General features: G+C 42.1%; 1 protein-coding gene across 1 annotated transcript in view; it reads right to left on the reverse strand.

Moving 5' to 3' along the window:
• GPC1 (glypican 1) overlaps positions 1 to 20,715 on the reverse strand; it is a 349,563-nt gene that overhangs the window by 10,084 nt on the left and 318,764 nt on the right. Inside the window, exon 8 of the mRNA XM_085634652.1 lies at positions 12,518 to 12,693. Coding sequence (XP_085490778.1) covers positions 12,518 to 12,693 — 176 coding nt within the window. The remainder of the gene's footprint in view (positions 1 to 12,517; positions 12,694 to 20,715) is intronic.

The following is a 20,715-nucleotide window of genomic DNA, read 5'->3' on the forward strand; positions in this document are numbered from 1 at the left end:
TAGTGACTCTTCACTCCACAAGTATGGTGATCCGAACCATATAATAGTCGTCAATCTCGTGGGGGTCAATACATGTCTATATTATTAGCCTCGGTGTTCTGACATACCGCCAAAGCGCCGAGAAACAATGCTGAACTCGATTTTTTTTCTCCAAAATGTGCCTCTTGCTAGTTTTAAGATGTTGGCATGTATGTTCTAGTATCACCGAAAGGGCAAGAAAGCGACCCAAAACTGCGCGCACTCATTGAGAGTTTTAGTTAATGCATGCAAGGGAGTTTTTTCTTCAGTTTTATATAGCGCGAACTCGATCCGGAGGTATTGGAGCGCTTTACACGAGCAGCAATCTCATTACACACAGATACATTCATTTTTGGTAGGCACGGGGAGATTAAATAATTTGCCCAAAATCACAGGATGTGGAGTCATCGCCGAGACTCGAACCTTATCAACTACACCAACCAAATCTTTGATGTCTCTGCTACCCAACAGGTTAACACAGCCCACCGCCATTTGTACCGAGCAAACAACGTCCATGGTAGTTTAAAAACACATACGATAATTAAAAACAACTAAAAGGAGAGAGAGAGAACCACATTCCTACTGAATGGAATAAACCACGCCAAGCACTGAGAACGCAAAACATCCTAACAGCGTGGCTGTACAGGTCCGAATACATGTGCAATTATTAAGAGCCCCGGGCGCGAGTGTCCTTACCTCTGTGTGGTCCCGAAGAGGGGTTTCTACCCGAAAACAACCTTTGTTCCGGATTGAGAGCCGGACTCGGCTTTCGTGCTCTCTGGTTTCAAACTCAGCAGTTCAACAGGTTCACCAGCCCCCTCCCTCCTCAAGCCAGCCCCCACCCCTCCCCCCTGGCCTTGGGTAGCTAAAACACATAGCAAGGATACGCACGCCTCGAAACTTTTGTCTATATCCCTAGATGAATTTAGAGGCCAGATATTTTTGTCATAATGACGGCGATTCCCCGGTGCGAGCCTCCGTTAAAGCCAACGGGGCTATTAAAACAACTAATGCTCCAAGCGTGACACTTCGGTGAAACAATCGGTGCAGACCATTGTGTGTGCTTCAAGGCTGTTCACAGGGTGAGTCTCCAATCGAACCAATGAGTTAATTCGGATTCGCGACCTTTTTGCGCAAAGCTGCAAGGCACCGCTCAGTCAGTGGTGCTGTCCGAGTGACATGGTGTTCGCACACGCTATGTCTCATGTCGGGAGTGATTACTAGCTGTAAGGGGCCCCACCTACAGAGAGAGTCTAACAAGGGGGAAAGGCGTCCAAGGCACGGTGCGGATCCCTGCTCATCGAAGGGCAGCGCCGCCAACTATACTCACAACAGCACGAAGATCCTCACGGCCAGAGGACAGCAAAACAATGGCGGATGGAAGCTCCGAAACTTTTTCGGATTCGGGGGCGTGTTCCTGCTGTTCTAAAAGGGCGTGGCTAAAAAGTGGAAAGAACAGCAAGGAACACGCCCCCGAATCTGAAAAAGACGGAGCCTATTTGGAGGGACGGCTCTCTCCTCCAATGGCGGGCCTCCGTTTAGGAAGCCAGCCAATGGAGGAGAGGCAAAAAGAGAGGCGGGCTAAGGAGCCACTCTAGGAAACATTAAATCTCGACTTCCGGTTCTGCCTTCGGCAGACCGGTAGTCCTCGACCTAAAAATACAAATGATGGGGATGGAATCTGGGAGAATTAAGATCTCACGTGGCACCAGACAGGGATGTCCATGTTCCCCGATTCTTTTTGCTCTGTACATAGATCCTCTAATAAGATCCATGCTTAACGATCAGGCTATTAAACCTATAGTGGTTAGGGGATTTAGTACAAAAATCTTTGCGTATGCGGATGACATCGCTATAATCACTCCTGACCCCCTGACTGCGTTGGTCCGTATTGAGGCTCTTGCATTAGAATTTGGTCGTCAATCTGGATACAGGTTGAATACAGCGAAAACTAAGATTGTTTGCTCTGATAATACCCCGCTTAACGATGATAGGAGATCCTCGGAGGCTACCTATCTAGGGATTAATATAAGTGCGGGCGTTTCTACTATCTGGGATATTAATCTCCCACAGTTGCTAACTAAGATTAGCACTGACTTAAAGCGCATAGATAAATTGTATATTTCCATTATAGGACGTGCTAATATCATTAAAATGACTATGTTTCCCAAAATTTTTTATTTTTTTAGATGCATTCCAATTGAGCCCCCTAAAGAGTTTTTTCAAAAAATTGACGGGATATTTTCTCAGTTTGTATGGGGGTACAAAAAGATTAGAAGATCTATAAAGTTGATGACTTTGCCACAAGACCGTGGCGGATTAGCTATCCCCCATATGAAATTTTATTTTTGGGCTGTAATGCTGCAGCAAATGGTTAGTTTATTTCGACCAAAATCTGGACCAGGTACAATTTCGGCACAGTATAACACGGACTCCCCTCCATCTGTCTATGAATTAGCATTAGGAGACTATGCACCAGGCGTTTTACTAAGGCAGTTAGATGGCAGCTATTATAAGAGAACGCGGTTCAAAATAGTCAGAACTGCCTGGAGTGTTTGGAGCAAAATAAGTAAATTTCTGGGGATCCCCAAGATACATAAATATCATGTTATCTGGCGCTCGTCTATTTTTCCACCTTTATTTTATGATAATTTAGGAAAAACCTGGGAACTGGCTGGTATAAATCTAATCGGAGACTTATTCGTGAGATCCGAGCTAAAATCCTTTCAAGAGCTTCAAAGTCAATTTGGGGTGGAAACTAAGACTTTTTTTAAATATCTACAATTTAGGGAGATTATTAAAACCGCAAAGTTTCAATTAACTGGATTCGACGATATACCAATGCTTGATTGGCTTGGGCATAGGCAGCCTCGAATAAAGGATTTATACTTAATTTTGCTGAATGCTAATCAAGATGATATCGTCAGTTCCGAAAGTGCCTGGGCAGGCTTACTAGGGGACCCAGACGTGGACATTTGTAGGTCTCTTTATTTGTCAAAAAAAATATTTCTTGCAGCTAACCTTAAAGCCCAACATTTCAAAACTTTGTTTAGGTTATACTATACCCCGGCTAAACTCTTCAGTTGGGGGAAAAGGGAAACTGATTGTTGCCCCAGATGTGATCACGGTCCGGCAGATATAATACATATGTTTAGTGGATGTAATAAACTTGTTAATGTGAAGGCAAAGATAGAGAATTTTCTTAATCAGGTTACTGGTGGTTCGGCACGACTAACTTCAACTCTGATCATTTTAGGGATTGATGATAGTCTATGTCTAGATTCTTCCCAAATTTATTTTTATTTTATGGCCTTGGCCATTTTTCGTTTAACCATTGCAACTCATTGGAAGGATCCTGAACCACCCTCCTTTCAGGAATGGTATTCAAGACTTCATCATGTTTTTAATCTAGAGAAGGCACTTTATAAATGTAAAGGAAATAGAGCCAAAAGAAGAGGTCTTCGGATATGGGGCCCAATTTGGGAAACTGAAGAGATTTAGAGATTTTTTTTTCTGTATCGTTTAACCGTTATTTTGAAGTGTATAGCTGGCTTTGTAATATGTTACTTGCAGTGATTAATTGGCTTTTTCCCATTGTCTGTATGACTATCTCTTTTTTTTTTCCCATATATTTTTTATTTTTTTTTCTTCACAGTGTAACTATGTTTCTCTTGATTTCCCTGTTTAAACCAATAAAAATATATTAAAAAAAAAAAAAAAAAATAGATGTTTAAGAACATACTTTACACCTTCATATCATAGGTGTTGATTCCACATTCTAGGGGAGTAATACATGAAACACTCATACCAAGGAACAGGAAATTAAAATAATAACTGAATAATAACACCATGGCCCTATGCAAACTAACCATAACAAAATCAAGGACTGCCTCTCCAACCCCACTACGGTCTCCCTAGGCGTCCCCCAGGGCTCCATTCTCTCTCCCTCCCTCTTAAACCTCTTTATGGAACCCCTTACCCTCATTCTGAAACAAGCAGGAATTAACTAACATCTCTATGCGGACGACACCCAACTGTACTACAAGATCAAATCCCATGCCGATATTATTCATCCAAACAACGCACTGAGTAAGATCCAATCCTGGTTCTTCTCCAACCACCTCAAACTTAACCCTAATAAAACCGAAATCATTCTCTTCTCGCCCAAAAACAACAAGCTCCCCATCCAAGGCTGGCTCTCTGACCTCAATGCACCTAACTGCTCGCTCTCTTTATCTAACTCAGCGAAATCACTTGGCTTCAATATCGACAACAAATTCACTCTTAATAACCACATCAAAAACTCGGCAAAAGGAACTCTCTTCACTCTCCGCCATCTCAAAAAACTCAAACCCTTCATTCCTTCCGGCAACTTTAAATGGGTCGTACAATCCCTAGTCCTCTTGAAAATCGACTATGGTACGCTATCCTCACCAGAACCCCCAAAACACACCTTGCCCCCCTCAGATCTGTGCTCAACTCAGCTGCCAGGTTAATCACCGACAGCAAACGTTTTGGCCCTCTCTCCCCAGCCCTCAATGCCCTAAATTGGCTACCGGTCGAAGGAAGATCCGTATACAAGACTGCCTGCATAACACACAAAGCCCTTCACCAACAAACTCCGTTATACCTCTCCAACAAACTCGAAAAAGTGGGCTGCTCCCGTCAGATGAGAAGCTCAAATGCTCTTCTCCTCGTCCCCCCCTGTCAAAAAGGAACACCACATAAACTCGCTCCTTCTCCGGAAATGCCCCGATCATCTGGAATGCCCTCCCCAGAGACCTATGCTGCAACCCCTCTTACCTCAGCTTTAAAAAAGACCTTAAATCCCACCATCTCACCAAATACTGGGGCCCTTAACATCGCCACTGACCCTTTATCCAATCCCCCTGACACCTCTTCTACTTCCTTTCGGCCCGTCTCTTCTCTTCTCCCCTCCATCTCTCCCCTTGATTTACTTTCCACTCTAACCAACTCCCCCCCAGTTCCGACCCATACCCGTAGCTCCTCCTTAATCTCCCTCTAATTCGCTACTTGCCTTCCCCTAAATTTTGTCCCCTCCCATCCTACATCACTCTACTTATCTCTTCCCACTTAACAGCCCCGAATTCTTCCTCTCCCCTGCTTTTAAAAAGGAGCTGAACTTCATGTCTCTGTCAATGTATAAAAGTGTATACTGTCCCATGTAAATTACCATGTTCCTTTGCCAATTTATTACTGTTTATCATGTTAACTGTTTGTCCGGACAATTTTCTCCTCATCACAACAACTTTTAGCCTATTTGTTTACTTAAGAATTGCTTGTAATCTGCCCTGTCTGTGTATTTTACCCTATTGAATCAACTGTAACTGACTGGATTGATTAATGCTCATGCAAAGCGCTCTGATATCTCCGGGTCTTGTCAGCGCTATATAAAACTTTTCAAATAAAATAAATAAAATAAGAATAAAATGCTTAACACCTATCACTGTGGTCACTATGTGTGCCAAGCATAGGATATTTGCTACTATCCAAACTGCTCAAGCGAACATATCAGGAGACCGAATATAACCTCTTTGTGTCCAAATCTCACATTCAAATCCATGCGGGTTTGTGCAGGGCTGTAGTGTGGGGAGTGGCATGTGCAGATGTGACATGATCATACTCAAAATGTATGCACACAATCAATGGCAGTGGTCAATCCCTCATTAACAGAGGTGCTTTTTACTAACTGTTCAATACGGTGTCCGAGTAAAAACGGACTATGCTCCGAGGGATATCTATGATAGGAAGTGAAAGAGAATGCTTTCTGGGCATTTTATAAGCGATCAGAAAAGAAGGGATGTGAATGAAATATGAAATGTGGTTATTGGTTGAGGAAGGGGGTTAACCCTACTCAAGCAACAACCATACTCCTTGTCAGGGCAACCACCAAAGTTACTCATTTAACCTGTGCTTAACCCTCTAATATCTTGGCACAAAAGCAGTCAGCCTTAACTGAGAGGCACTGTGTAAAGTATTTTAGGACCTACATTAGGGGTGACATATGTATTAAAAAGGAAGATTTAGGCTTGGCATCAGGTTTATTTTGCCCGGTCAAATTTGGAAGTTTAAAACTGCACTACATGCTGCAGTGGCAGGCCTGAGACATGTTTTAAAATTGCTGTTAGTGGGTGGAACAACGAGTGCTACAGGCCTACTAGTAGCATTTAATTTACAGACCCCGGGTACATGCAGTACCATGTACTAGGGACTTATAAGTAAATTAAACATGCCAATTAGGTGTAAGCCAATTTTACCATATTTTTGGGAGAGTGCACTAGCACGTAAGCACTGGTTAGCAGTGGTAAAGTGTAAGAAGTACAACTGCCAACAAAAACTAAGTTCAGAAAAACAAGAGGGGTGAAGGCTATAAGTGTGTGGGTGACCCTGCAGAGAGGGCAAAGTCCAACAGGCTGACATAACAATATATATATATATATATATGATAAATATATACTTTTTATCTCAGCTAGTGGAATTGGAGGAATTCTGCCAAATTCTTCCAATTGTGGAGCTGGTTCTCAAGTACATTTTCTTCTCATGCGGCAGCAAGATCAACTCGAATGGCAGCTCGTTCACGTGTATCACGTTTCCCCTTCACACTGATTTTGTACCACTCTCCCATTCACAATGTTCTCAAAATGATCCTGTTTGAGATGTCATAGTGTTGATATGAAAGGTATGTTTTCACATAGTATAAATGATATAACATGAAAAGGTATAAGCAGTGCATGGAGAAGGCGCAAGTTATAGCTAATGTAGTGTGGCTACCGAGTTCACTACACTGTGTATAGAGGTGTTTGAGTTATAATAATTTGTAGGTAATGCGTAAATTATAAATTTAAAGTATGACTATAATTTTAGAATTTCTAATGTTTGTCTAGTTTAAGTTTGGTTTGTATAGAAATAATAAATAAAGTTTTAGTAATTTAAAGGTGATGTCTAAGTATAACTAAGGTTTAACCTCTGTTTTTTTTATTAAATGTGAAAGTAAACAAAAATAATGTGCTTCAAATGGGAGAGCCCAGTGTCGTTGAGTGGAGTGCTGTTAAGTGGAGTATCGTACAGTTCATTATTGGAGAGTGTCATACAGTGTAGTGTCATAGAGTGGAGTAGAGTGAAGTGACAGAATACAGCAAAGTAAAACGTTATAGAGTGAAGTGGCGCGTAATAGAGTAGAGTGGCGTGGAGTGCAGTTGCGTATCACAGAGTCAAATAAACTGTCATAAATTGGAGTGGTGTGTCGTACAGTAGAGTGTTATGTAGAGTAGAGTGTTGTACAGTGGAGTGTAGGGACATAGAGTGGAGTAGACTATTGTACATTGGAGTGTAGGGGCATAGTGTGGAGTGGTAAGTCATCAAGTGGAGTGGCATATCATAAAGTGGAGTGATGTAGAGTGTTATTAAGTGGAGTGACATGTCGTAGAGTGGAGTGGCATGGAGTATCATAAATTAGAGTGGAATGTCGTATAGTGGAGGGGTGTACCGTAGAGTGGAGTGATGTGTCATAAACTGGAGCATCATGTCGTAAAGTGGAGTGAGTAGCATGTTGTAGAGTTTCGTTTAAGCAGACGTAGTGTGAAAATGACTAAACGGATGTAGATGAAATCTGGCAAAATTGCGGAGTAAAGAGTGGAAAGGGTAATGTTTTGTAGTATATCTAATATGGTAACGTAGTGTTAAAGTAATAAGCCACAAGACACCTTGCTGCATTGTGTGACATGGAGTGGGCAGGAATCCACCATATCTATGAAGATATTGTGCATTCCTGCTCTTTTCTTGTGCCAGTGCACTTGTGGCTGCGTAGCGACAATGCAGTCACCCTTGTGCTAAGCTGCACGGGTGACTGTGTTGTAGACAGGTTTGATTTTGTGCAGGAAGGAAAACTTTCCTGTACAAAAACAATCCTTAGATGCTTTTTCCTCTTTCTAAGTGTGCTGCAGAATACAGAATACTTAGAAAGAGGAAACAAAAAAAGGAAATAAAGATATTTCTCCGTGTTGTGCCTCCCCAGCGAAGGTGATTAAATCAAATCGAGCGGCCTGTCAAGGCTGTATTTTGGCCCCTTTTTTATTTACACTTTACATCAATGGGTTGGAGGACAAACTAGAAAAATATGTGAAGGACTTATCGTTAGTGGATTAGCGCCACTCCCTGTTTTACTCTAAGCCGATGATGCAGTTCTGCTGGCCAGAACTGCAAATGGTCTGCAGGGTCTTCTTAATCAATCTACCTCCTTTATGAAGAACCTGGACCTTAATACAATTCTAACTAAGTCCGTTACTATGACTTGTGGCCCAAGGAATACAAAGAAATGCGGACATGTAATAGAGGAACTTACGGTGAGACGGGTTAAGATCGTCACATATTTAGGCATTCCCGTTCATTCTTCGCTCACATGCGGTCATCTAATTACAATTAAAGCCAACAATTCATCAGATCCATAGAGGCGTTTTTTAGGTTTGCACAGAAATTGGGTCATAAACCTATTAATGAACTGCTCATTTTATACAAGAGCATGTCCCTTGCCACGTAAGTGGCTGGTTTGTGGGGCTTTGAAGCAGTAAATGAACTTCAGATAGCTCAAAACAAATTCCTAAAAAGGCTGTTGGCAGTCCCCCAGGTGTGCCCTTCTTCTATCAGTCATAGTGAGTTATTCTTATCCTACATTAAGAATTATATAAAGACTCACTGTGGGTTTCTGAGCGGCGAAAGCCCCAGCTGAGTCTTACTCAACAGATTATAAAAGATTGTTTAAATCTGGATTGGGTCTTCTGTCTAATGTATATTAAAACACTTTCCAGTATTTAGGACTCCTAGGGCTGTTTTCTGACCCAGAAAAAGCTGCATTAATCAGCAAGGAAGTAGTGAAGCAAATGTATGCTGCTATCCTTGAAGATCATAGATTAGTTCATTAAACAAGTAAACCGCTAGTGTAGTATAATGTTGACTTATTGCTGGAGAGCGCGCCAACACCTTATCTCTTGAGAATTAATAATCCGTAGTATAGATTTTGCCAATAGAGATTGTACAGATTGCATTTAAGATTAAATACTGTGCCCTCTCTGGTTGCATTTCCCAAATGTGTCACCTGGTTTGAGAATCTTCCTGAATGTCTGTGAGATTAAAGTACCCCCCAGAGCACCTTGCCCTTTATATTTCTTTGTAAACTTTATATGTTGCCTAGGAAACAATATCTTCTGCCTATGTGACCTGAGGACCGCAAGGGCTAGGCGGGCCTTAAAGATTTGTTATACTATAACTACATTTTTAGATTGTACCTTGAGATTAAGGAAACAACTTGGTTAAACCAGCTTTATTAATTGCATTCTTAAGTTTTTATTTCCTGGCTGTGTATAGAGGGTTGTGGATATTGTGATGTTTAAGTCCACAAGTCATTTATGTTTGTATTATTTTATAATGATTATGGAGACTGCTTTTATTATACGGCTTATTATCATCATAATTGTACGCCTAAAATCGATGAAAAGTGCCATGTTTTTATGAAATTGTCCTAGGGTACTTTCAGTTCGGCCCAATATATCTATATTTTTTATGACTGTTTTTCTTTTTCTTTTATCTATTTGAATACGTTTGTGTTATGCCGTGTCTGTTAAATAATCTTTATGTAACCGTGTTCTTCTGTTTGTGCTTTTATAGCTATTTTTGGCCGAATGAAGATATTTGTCCTGACCCAGTTATTGGGTAGGTAACAACTTATATGATAAGACTAGTCCAACAGCCCCCTCCTGCGGTCCAAGTGGAGCGAAGAGACGTTGGATGGTGTATAAATGGCGAGAGTGGCATCTGCAGCAAGGGACTGGACCACTGTGCGGGGGGAGGAAGGCCGCAGTATGAATGTTTAACTTGTGTTTGGAGGGCTAGGAGATCCGATTTAGTATATGTGACTCTAAAGGCTGGCTCTAATATCTGAGGACCAGGGACTCTGGCACTGGGGCCAGTACAGGCGCAGGCAGCTTTCTTATGTCACTCTGTTGACATGCTACCCCCACACTTTCGGTGCACACACAGCAGTATCTCTCAAACCGGCTACCACGTCAGAGGGGTGTGGCTATGTGAAAAACTAGTGCATATGCTAGAGAGCTGGAATGTAAAAATGGGTGGCAAAAGGCAACTTGTTAACAGGTGACCAGCCACTTCTGAGTCCAGCGATTAGCTCCTCAAAACCTGCCTGTACTGGGAACAGAACTACATTGAAAGAAAACGAGAGAAGAGATAAAATAAACAAATCAATAAAACACACTAGTAAAGCTGTGAGGCCCAGTTCCCATTGGCGGCCGCTGCCTAACTAAAGTGGTAGGGCGGCCAAGGGTGGAGAGGGCAGTGGGTTGGGGGGGGCGATATAAATAAAATATAAGTTAAAAAAAATAAAAAACACTTACCTGCTGCTCCGCTCCTGCTGACGCCCGCCTGCGGCTCCTCTTGTCAGCCAGCCGGGAGGGGATGGGCCCTCAGGGCACAGGCTCCACACCCAATCCAGATGCTGCTCTCACATGAGAGCAGTGCCAGGATTGGTCTGAGTGGCCTTGTTTGCTACTCAGACGGTGAATTGGAGCCTGGGCTTTTCTCCAACCTGACTGTGTAACACAGCCGGTTGGAGAAACATAAGTGCGCATATGTGTTTGGCCAGCCTGCCGGCCAAACACACATACACACTTATGAGTGCACACCACTCCTCGTCCTTGCCATGCCAGGTCCGCCCTATACCTACTTTATTGTGGGGTTCAGACACAATAAATAAAATGATAATAGCATTGCGTTATTATCAATTTATTTATCGTTTGCTGGCACGGGCCGTGGGGCGACACTCCTCCGCCATTACGGAGGAGCTGCCCCTGCCAGTTCTGCTAGGGGGCAGGATGCACGTGGAGCCAGGCAACGCCAACATATACAACAAGATTATTGTGTCTGCTAGGAAGTCAGGAAGGGAGAAAGAAGTCTGGCCTGTGATTGGCCAACATCCAGTATAAAGGAAAACGAACTGTTCTCTGCGGAGTCCAGTGAATGATGTCACAATAGATCTCAAAATCCAAGCAGATATCATCAACAAAATAACATTCTGGAATCCCTATTGTTGGTAATTGTTACGATATCCATTTATTTTCCTTATTCAGGATGGCCCCTTTAAGCACTGAGTATAATGACATTTCAAAGTAGAACCTATAACTAAATCTAGCCTCTAAAGAATAAACGCGTTAACTCGAAAGAACTTCTAGGGAAACCAGAAAGAAAGAAATAGCCTCAAAAGTTTCCTTTAGTAAAATCTGTTTTTCACCACACCAGAGACTTTGGAATGCAGCAGTAGATCTTAATGAAATAAAAAAGACAACAACAGATATTTAAGAACTGAAGGAGACATGCATAATTTAATGAAGGAGAACTATAAATATCGGGTCAGTAACATTTCTTCCTTTTCGGGATTTTGCGTTTGGCAATGAACATAGTGAGCCTCAGAGCTTCACTTCTGTCAGGCTGTCTATATTTGAGAATTATCAGGGTATCATCTGTGGGTATCATCTTTAAATGCATATGTATGGAAACGAATAATGCTAGCAAGGGGGTGGTAACTGAATGAGAGATACAAGACACCAGGCGATCATCAATGGTAATGCACATCAGAGGGTGCATTGGAGGTGGGCTTACAACTTGCTTTCTAGCATAAGGAGGAGAGGATCCAACTGACGACCTGGCCAGATTTAATGTGAGTATAGACATGTGAGCGAGATATACCCTTTAATGGGGTTGAAGGTTACAGATTGATGTCAGAGAATGAAGACTGAAAAGCTGCCACCATCAAGTCCCACTCTGAGGACAAAACAATGGAAACAAGTAATATATTTGTGACTGGGGATGGACTGATAGCTGTTTGTGTTCTTTGTCAAGAACATTGTTTGATTTTATAAACACCAACAAAGCATAGACACTGCATAGACAAAGGCCCAGGCCTTTACCTTGGAAGGCCGTGCAGACTTGGAAACTGGATGAACAATAAATAATACGGTTTAAGAAGTTCAGTTTGGACTTTATCAGCAAGGGGAACAAATAAGACTCTTGAAGGAGAAAGGAGCATTTGAGACCGGTTATTGGTTACAGATGTTGAGTAGACATCCAGAAATTAGTGGTGTTGATTGGATTGTTTTTAGGATTAACCCGAACAAGGGTTGCTTGACATGTCTGTTTGCAGTCTATCTTTGATATGAAATGAGGAACAAAGACTTAACCTAGGCCAGGCCTACATGCACAGGAGGACTTGCGTTAGATGCACCACTAAAATGCCAATAGTGTTCTCGCCCTATGGTAGTGTTGGTGCCGCACCCATGTAATGGTAAATGATTCAAAAACACCTAATAATAGGCCTGCTTAAAACCTGCGGTCCCAGTCATGATTCACCTAAAAAGTATTCATCATTTGTCACCAACATCTGAAAGGGATTCTCTTCCCAGCATGGTAAACCTACTTGTGTCCTGGTAATCCACGTCGTTGCCGTTGTATGCGTTACGGAGTCGGTTGGTCATGATTTTCAGCTGCATGATCTGCTGGCGGATAGCCATGTCCGGCTTGGTTATGTCGATATCCACCTCTGGGTTGTTAATCTGACTGGCAAGACCATCTCCCATCAGCTCGGGTAGATATCTAAATAAAGAACATTCCAATATATTAATGACAATTTAGAATGAATGGTACAATGTCCTTTACAAAAAAATCATTGACTTATTGATGTTTAGGAGAACTCCTCTTAAACTAAGTGAGAGGCTCAAAAAGTGACTCAGTCATAATAACAGCATTGACGATCCTCAGGAATATCCCTACTTTGGAATCCGAAAACCTGGGGCATTTCTAAAGCTCATGTGTACCTCCCCACTGCTACCTTGGTCCTCATCTGTTCCAATGCAACCCATGTGGTCAATGTTGATAACCTGTATCCCAGAAAGCACACCCCTGAGCTAATAAATAGAAAACCATACTACCTGCCCCAGGGTCTCAGCTACACCCTCATCTCCTATTGTGTCTCTCGCTCTTTATATAGTATATTTGAAAATCTTATGTTGGAGGTCATAGTTTCCATTTATTTCCCTGAATCACTAAAATTACCTTTAAGAACTGTGTGCCCCATACACTGATCCCATTTAGAAGCCATGGATTTGAATTTGCACAACAACTGGTTCGCAAATGGGAATGCAATTTGCAATGCCACCTATGTACAAAGGCGCTGCATCGCATATTGGTCATTTACAGGTTGCCATAACACGACATGCCTACTAATATTCATTAGACAGGTCACAATTTCTAACCACTAATGATTGCCTGCAAATGCGGGGATGGAGGGGTGCAAGGTGCAACAGAGCACATCACTGTATCTCCGTTCCCAAACTGGATTTGTTTTAAAAAAACAGCCCAGATCCATTAAAGGGACAAGTGTTGATTTTTAAAAAAACTTTTCCCGTTTGGAAAGGCATCGGGGGAGCATGCAGTGGACTACTAGACCACCCCTTACCACCCTCAAGTTCGCTGGCAGGATTTCCAAAGGTGAAGCTGCCCGTTACTACCCCAACGTGGGGGTAGGTGACTCATCAGTGGTTAGCAACTGCAGTTACAGTCACAACTCATCAGAGGGGCACTCAGGAGAGAATTGCTTTTTAGGAAACAGCATTATGAATTGCGGCAGTTCAGAACTCGCATCACCTGTAAGCAACGTCCCACTGACTGCAACAGGTCATTAGATTTTTTTGCGTCAAAGTCTGATTTTTAGGCTTTTTGGGTCTTTTTCAAAACAACCCAATTTCATACTTACACTGAAGATACCAAAATAAAGTAAATTTGTCCTGCGTTTTAAGTAGAATTTAGGATATTTGCTCTATTTTCTTTCCAATATAAATAATAAAATACGACTAGTGAGCTCTCAGACTGATATCCCCGGGGTAACTGGGCAGGAATAAATAAAGAGGGTGAATTTTATTTTAGTAGGGTCCACAGATAGAGCATTCGCATATTCAAGGTGCTAATGAAACAACGACTCACTCAACCACAGGGCACAAATTCAATTTTATACTATGGAAAAAAAAAATCCAACATGATGTGGAAAGACGCAGTAGATTTAGGCTTAGGTATTAAATTCCACATTACAATAGGTTTTGATCTATTTACATAACTGTAATTATGGACCAGAAGAGGACCCCAATTCATTTATTTACTAGTATTCTATGGTACAAAGAGTAGGCAATAAATTCCATTAAAGTTGTTAGAGCAGCAGCAATAATGAAAAGCAACAGGACGCACAGCTGGAAGAGTACGGATTTTGGGTACCCCTGTGGTTCTCCCATACACAAATGCTTACAGATTTGTCCATTTCAAGATCTCACATTTATGAGGAGGGAAGTCAAAAATGAATATCTTTGAAAGCCAGAAATCAGAAGGCATATTGCCTGCTTGTTTCAAGCATGAACCGTCATTTTAATGTTTGGCCTTGCAGCAAGTAGGACTTTTTTATATGCTGTTCTCTGTGTTTTTACATTACTGGAATGGACACAGTGCGCATAGTTGCCAACATTGGAAAAATATTTCCGGGGACACTTTGCAGCACAGCTAGCAATTAGTTACTTGAAAATATACCGCACCCACTGCCCCAAAGCTCCACCCACTCTGCCCAACCCACATAATTAGCATAATTTAACTCCACCTACTTATCATAGTGCAGATTATAGGGTCTACTCAATAAAGAAAGAATTGAGATGGGAATTTCAAACTTAGGGCCAAAGTAGCTGAGTTGGAAAAATTCTCCCATTCAGCTGCATTGGAGAATTTTTCCAATTGAGCTACTTTGGCCTAAAGTTTGAAATACCCATCGCAATTCCCTGCAGTTCTCTCCAAAGTGCAATTGTCGGAACAGTCTTGGGATAGTGAATTACTTGGACAGTCTCCAACTTGCTGGGACTGTCCTGGCAAAAAGTGGACATTTGGCAGCTATGAGTACGGTGATGGCAAACAAAATTGACATCTATTGTTTGGCAACAGGTAGAACTGGGAGCTGAAATACATCTCAGAACCTTAGAGTGAGGGCAGGACCTTCCATCTAAAGTAAGGCAGCCATAATTCGAATCTATAAAGTTAATGGTACTTACCATCATGCATGGGTTTACCATATTTTAAAGACCCAAACCAGAGCCATTCCATAGCATGAAAGTAGGACTGCAATTTGCGTCGACCAAGGGGTTCCGAGGGATTAAATTATTAGCACTCACCAGGACAGAAACCACAGATAGTGTGACGCAAAGGGGAATTAAATGCACTTTCACACACTGTATCATCTGTGGTAAATAAACTGCTTTCTGCTGGGGCTACAAGCTAAGTCTGCATTGCAACATGTGAAAACTTTCCTCCCACTGTGTTCACACATCCCTCTGAAGGAACCTGGACATGTGCTAAATTTGCTGACTTTTGCTAGGAGAGATGATGAAAAACCAGAAAGGCCTGGCAAATCCAGGTCACTTGACCATATTAACCATGTTCTGCCCCACCTCTAGGGTAGCTTCAGGGCAGTATCAGTGCATTTCCTGGGTTACATTGTGTACATTACTGATGAATACTTAACAGATGACCTACATGGAGAAGAGAAGAGGGTAGAAGAAAAAGTAGGTGACAAAAGTGCACCAAGCAGAATTACACTACTTTCAACTCTTTTCTGACTTGAGTGGTAGATTCACACAATGTGGGAATTATTGTAGACTCCCGCTACTTGGGCTTTGTGCCCGAAGAAGTTGATGACCAGGACAAGTTTTTTTTTTATTAGCTAAAAGTGATAATGCACATTTGACTGGATCAAAGGGTAGATTTGGTGCATCACTTCAGATGTAGAGTAGACGTTTACACACCTGGCAACTTAGAAAACTTTTCACTCTGAGAGAGTGGTGGGGCCTTGGAAGATGTGAGCTTGGTGAGGGTCGGTGATTTCAGACTCACTGTTGAACAGACCTAGAGAGGCAATGGCAGGGACGGACCAGGGAGAGGGTTTGGGGCTGTTGAGTGCTGGTCTCAAATGTACTCCTCTTCTTGTAATTCTCTTGTAGTAAAGAAAGCCTGCAGTTTTTCTCTGTTAGCCTCAATCCTTAGATCGAAAAGGTAATTGAGGAATAAGGAAAATGGTACTCTGGTACCCTGTGCGGGAAAACTCTCAGCCTCTGTTTTTTTAATCTATAAACAAGACCATTGGCTAGGGAACTCCTTCGGTAAGTATATAGATAGCACAGAACTCATGTTCAAGCTGTCTGTGGTAGTGTGTCTGGGTCAAGGCCCTCATGAGCTGGCTCTCGATTACACAATGGTTATTGTTACTACATTTTTCTAAGTTGAATGCAAACAAGATGTAGTTACCATTGAAAATCTTAGGGGGATATGTACAACAGAAGTGGCGGAGTGAGGCGTTAGCCGTCATGGCTTAACGTCTCACTCCGCCACTTCAGAAACACAAGGCAGCACCATATTTACAACAACATTGTGCTGCCTTACGTTTCACCCTGCGCTGGCGCGCCAACGCAGGCACTCTGCACCATAGTGCAAGGGTGTCTGCGTGCAGGCGAAAGATTGTTTATGTACAGGAAGGTCCCCCATCTTGTACATAAACAATCTTGAAATGCCATTGTGTCACTTCTATGTGTCCTGCTTAATGCCGCACACATGGAGGTCACAAAATGTCATTTTAAAAAAAAAGATTGTTCATGTGCAGGAAGGGGGACCTTCCTTACACAAACAATAAAAGGCTTTTTGCTTTTTCCATGTGTGCTGCACAGGGCACAATTGTAAATAGGATGCAGAGTCAAAATCAATAGGTGTTGCAGTGGAGTGCCCACTTCAACACCACTGCCCATCCCTTTCATGCTAAGCATAGCGTGAAAGGGTGCCTTATTTAACAATATTTCGAAGTTGAATGAATCAATTCAGGAGCGCGCTAGCAGCAGTCCGGAGCGTGCTGTGTGTGCGTTCGTCAATGGCATCAATTGACGAACGCACACACAGCACGCTCCGGACTGCTGCCAGCGCGCTCCTGAATTGATTCATTCAACTTCGAAATATCTTCTTGCAAAGTAAGTCTGCCCCTTCACGCTGCCACTTAGCCGCCCCCCCCTAATAGACTTTTAACTACAATATTCACGTTTTAGCTTGCAGCAATTCCCGGGTCAATCACACGCCTTGGGTCTAATTACACGCCGCAGAACACGGACTGTCAACGGCTTTACTCCGGTTTTGACTCCCGTCCACACAAGTAAGTCTCTCCACTAACGCCGTCCCTTTGGATATTCGCGCTTCCCGCCCCATTCCCTTTTAATTAATTTCCGTTCCGCCCTTCCTGCTCCCGCATCTAGCGCCTTGGGAATTCTCCTCCCCTTCGTGCCCTTGCCAACACGGACGCTCTCCTGGATTTTGGGCTCCTCGACCATCTGTGCAGGTCTTGGATTCTATCACTACGGTCTCGCGTAGTAAGTTCATTTTCCTTCGTGAGTTTTTATAATTTGTGCACATCACTTTCCTTTTCTGGACACCCGATCACGTTCCCAGCATTGAGCTGCTCATGACCACAGTGATTCCTAACCAGGGGTCTTCACTCCAGTGTCGATGCTTACCATGCGCCTTGTACTCATTTTCTCACTCTGCTAGTCCCCTCCTCAAGCGCCCCCAGTCATTCTCTTGCCTTTCTTACTACCAGCTGCACTCACTCTCACGTCTGGTATTGGACACTTCATGAACTAGTAACGGCGGCACCACCATCCTTCCTTGTACAAATTAACCGTTCCAATTGGCATTCACTAAACTAACTCAACATCACATTAACTGCCTTGATGTTGCCTCCTCCTTACACGCCTTCATTGCGCTATTATCAACACGCACCACCTTGGTGTTAATTAATGCATATTTAGGACACATCAGTAATTGACCTTTTTTTCCCCAAATTAGATCTTACGTGCTCGCACTTACCTTGTCCTGATGATGATCTTGACTCACTAAGATCGAAACGCCGTCGACCTCAATTTCAAAGTTCCCTTTAAATTGCTTAAACCAATTGGGTTCCTTTGATCTGCTTGTCAATGCGATGAAATGTTTCTATTGTCACTAAGCACTTCACTTCACGCACCCTCACTTTTGTATGTGTGAGCACTGTATATACAATATACACTTTCGCAAAATGAGAAAATGGTAGGAATGGAAGCGACTCCATTTTATGATGTTGAATAAAATGTGATGCCTTCCTCTACTCTCTTGTGTCCTTGCATACGTTTTCTAATTGAGTTCTACATATCACCAATACCATTGAATTGTTTTTCTAAATCAATAACTGTAGCTCCGCTACATGAGGATCTCTGACCTCACCAGACCATTGTCCTTTTGAACTATCTTCTACCCCAGGTCACATTTGTGAGGGGTTCCCTTGTTCTTCATACAAACGCCATCCTAATGTGGCAGGCAGAAAACATGCTTACGATGGATGTGAGACCGCCACCGACAGGCTGTTGGTGGCGGTCTCACCACCATCGTAATCAGCCCCTTGGAGTGCCACAGATTTCAAGTGATAAAACTTGGTTGCTGTGGTCCTATAGGGCCCTGTCTGAGGTGTTACGAAATTTCGATCCTATGGTCTTGTTAGATAATAATGAGCATGTTTTAAAGTCGATTGCTAACCCTGATATGCAGAACAAAGGACTTTGGAATTGCTATTTATTAACCTGTGATAAAGTGTATGTGTACAAGCAGGTCTCTTGGAAATGGTCCATAGGGGAAAACGTGAAATTACCTAGGAGTATGTGGCAGACAGTTATTGATTTAAACTTCTGTTCTTTAAAAGAGGCTAACATTCGTAGGATACCATTTTTTTCAAAGTTGCCGATCTACAGGACCCCTCGGTTTTCAAACACAATACATTTGGATTCTACAAATTAGTGTTTCAGGTGTGGTATGACAGGTGATGGACGGTGGGCATAATGGGCAATTTTTGGCAAAAATATTTTTAGATTTTTAGGCAACCAGTTAAAGATTCAAATACGACAAATTCCCATGTTGGTATGGAAGCTTCAAAATGTGGTCTTAATTGCTATGATGGTGGCACGGTCACTGCTTCTGCAGAGGTGGAGATCTACGTTTGTGCTTTGTTTCCTGGATTGGATAAAAAAATGAAGAAGGTCAGTGAAAGAGAGAGGCTGATTTCTGTTTTCTGCCAGGTCAGGAAATATGAAGAAATTTCATAAAATGTGGGAACTTTTTATGGCAAATTAAGCATTTGAAATTTCTCCTATATTGCTTTGGTGAGGGATTTTGGATGTCTTGGAAGGTCCCAGGGGTTGGTGGTGTGGTGTGTTGTTTTATTGTTGTACCTTAGGATAATTATTTATTTATGATTCTGCATTTAGACTGTTTTAACTGTTCTCTGTTTCTGAGATGTAGTATTGCACCTCCAAGTAAAAACTAAAAACGGGAAAAAAATGAATCAGTGTCTAATTTGGAAGATGTTGTACAAATCACACTGTATTGGATCAAAGCGCTTGCATAAGAGCTCACACAGGTAACCCTTGCCACATTTTCAAATGTATATCTAACATAACATAAAACATAAACTGCAGAGAGACGCCTATGGGAAAAGGAGTGGTGCTTGAGCTACGCGAGTGACTCATTATGCAGGGCAGTGCTTCCTAGGTCAAATGATATAAATCTGAACCAAATTAGAGAATCCTGAATAAAGACCCTTTTGGCCACCTGTAAGACTCTCAAGGTAAAGCACAGAATGCAAAGTCAATGAACAGACTCTTCGGACAGAAAAAAAGACCCTGGGGCCAAGAAAGGAGCCGTCAACCCATGAGAAAGATGCATAAAACAAGAGAAAAAGAATTGGGCCAAGAAGACAGACCAACCAAAATATTCCTTAGTTAAGATCCCTGAGCTGAATAGACAGACTTGGGCTGAAGGGACAATTTTGGTTCAAAAGAGTTAGAAACCAGAGCCAGGTCTTTGTCTCTTGAGCCAAGAAATTGGACACTAGGTCCAGGGAGAGAATCCTGTAGTGAAAAAGAGGTTTTTAATCCAACAGCCATGTCAGTGAATTTTATGTTATAGGAAATACAGGCCAAATCAAGGGAGAGACACAAGAGGCAATGAAAACAATTGAGATGTGTTTTAGTTAGTGGGTAATCTCCTCCTGAGTTTCAGAGGAAAGTTCGGAGGCAAATGTAATTATTTAGAGCAAAGGGCGGGACTCCTAACCCATTAGGATACTCTTGAATGAAGGAATATAGTTTTGGGCTGGGAGACCTAAGAGAGAGTCTCTTGAGACAAGGAAAACTCATGAGCAGAGAGACAGAATCCTAAACCAAATGACAGACTCCGGAACCAATATAAAGATTGCCCAACCAGAGTGAAAGAACCCGGGAGCAATGAGAAAAAAAGCCGGATTTAAAAGACCAGGTGAGAAACTAATTTGAATAAATAAAGTGAAGGGGTTACTCTTCTGACTGGAAAAAGAGTTGAAAGGGAAATACCTAAATAAAGTGCAAGTAAGACAAAATACATTTAAACTAGTTTTAATAGCAAAGGTAAAATTGTAAAACTGCCACCAAAGACAACCTTTATTCACAAATATAATTAAAAAGAAACTTCTATAGTTTATTCTCTTATTTA

This window comes from Triturus cristatus, chromosome 11 (assembly GCF_964204655.1).
Source record: "Triturus cristatus chromosome 11, aTriCri1.1, whole genome shotgun sequence".
NCBI lineage: Eukaryota > Metazoa > Chordata > Amphibia > Caudata > Salamandridae > Triturus > Triturus cristatus.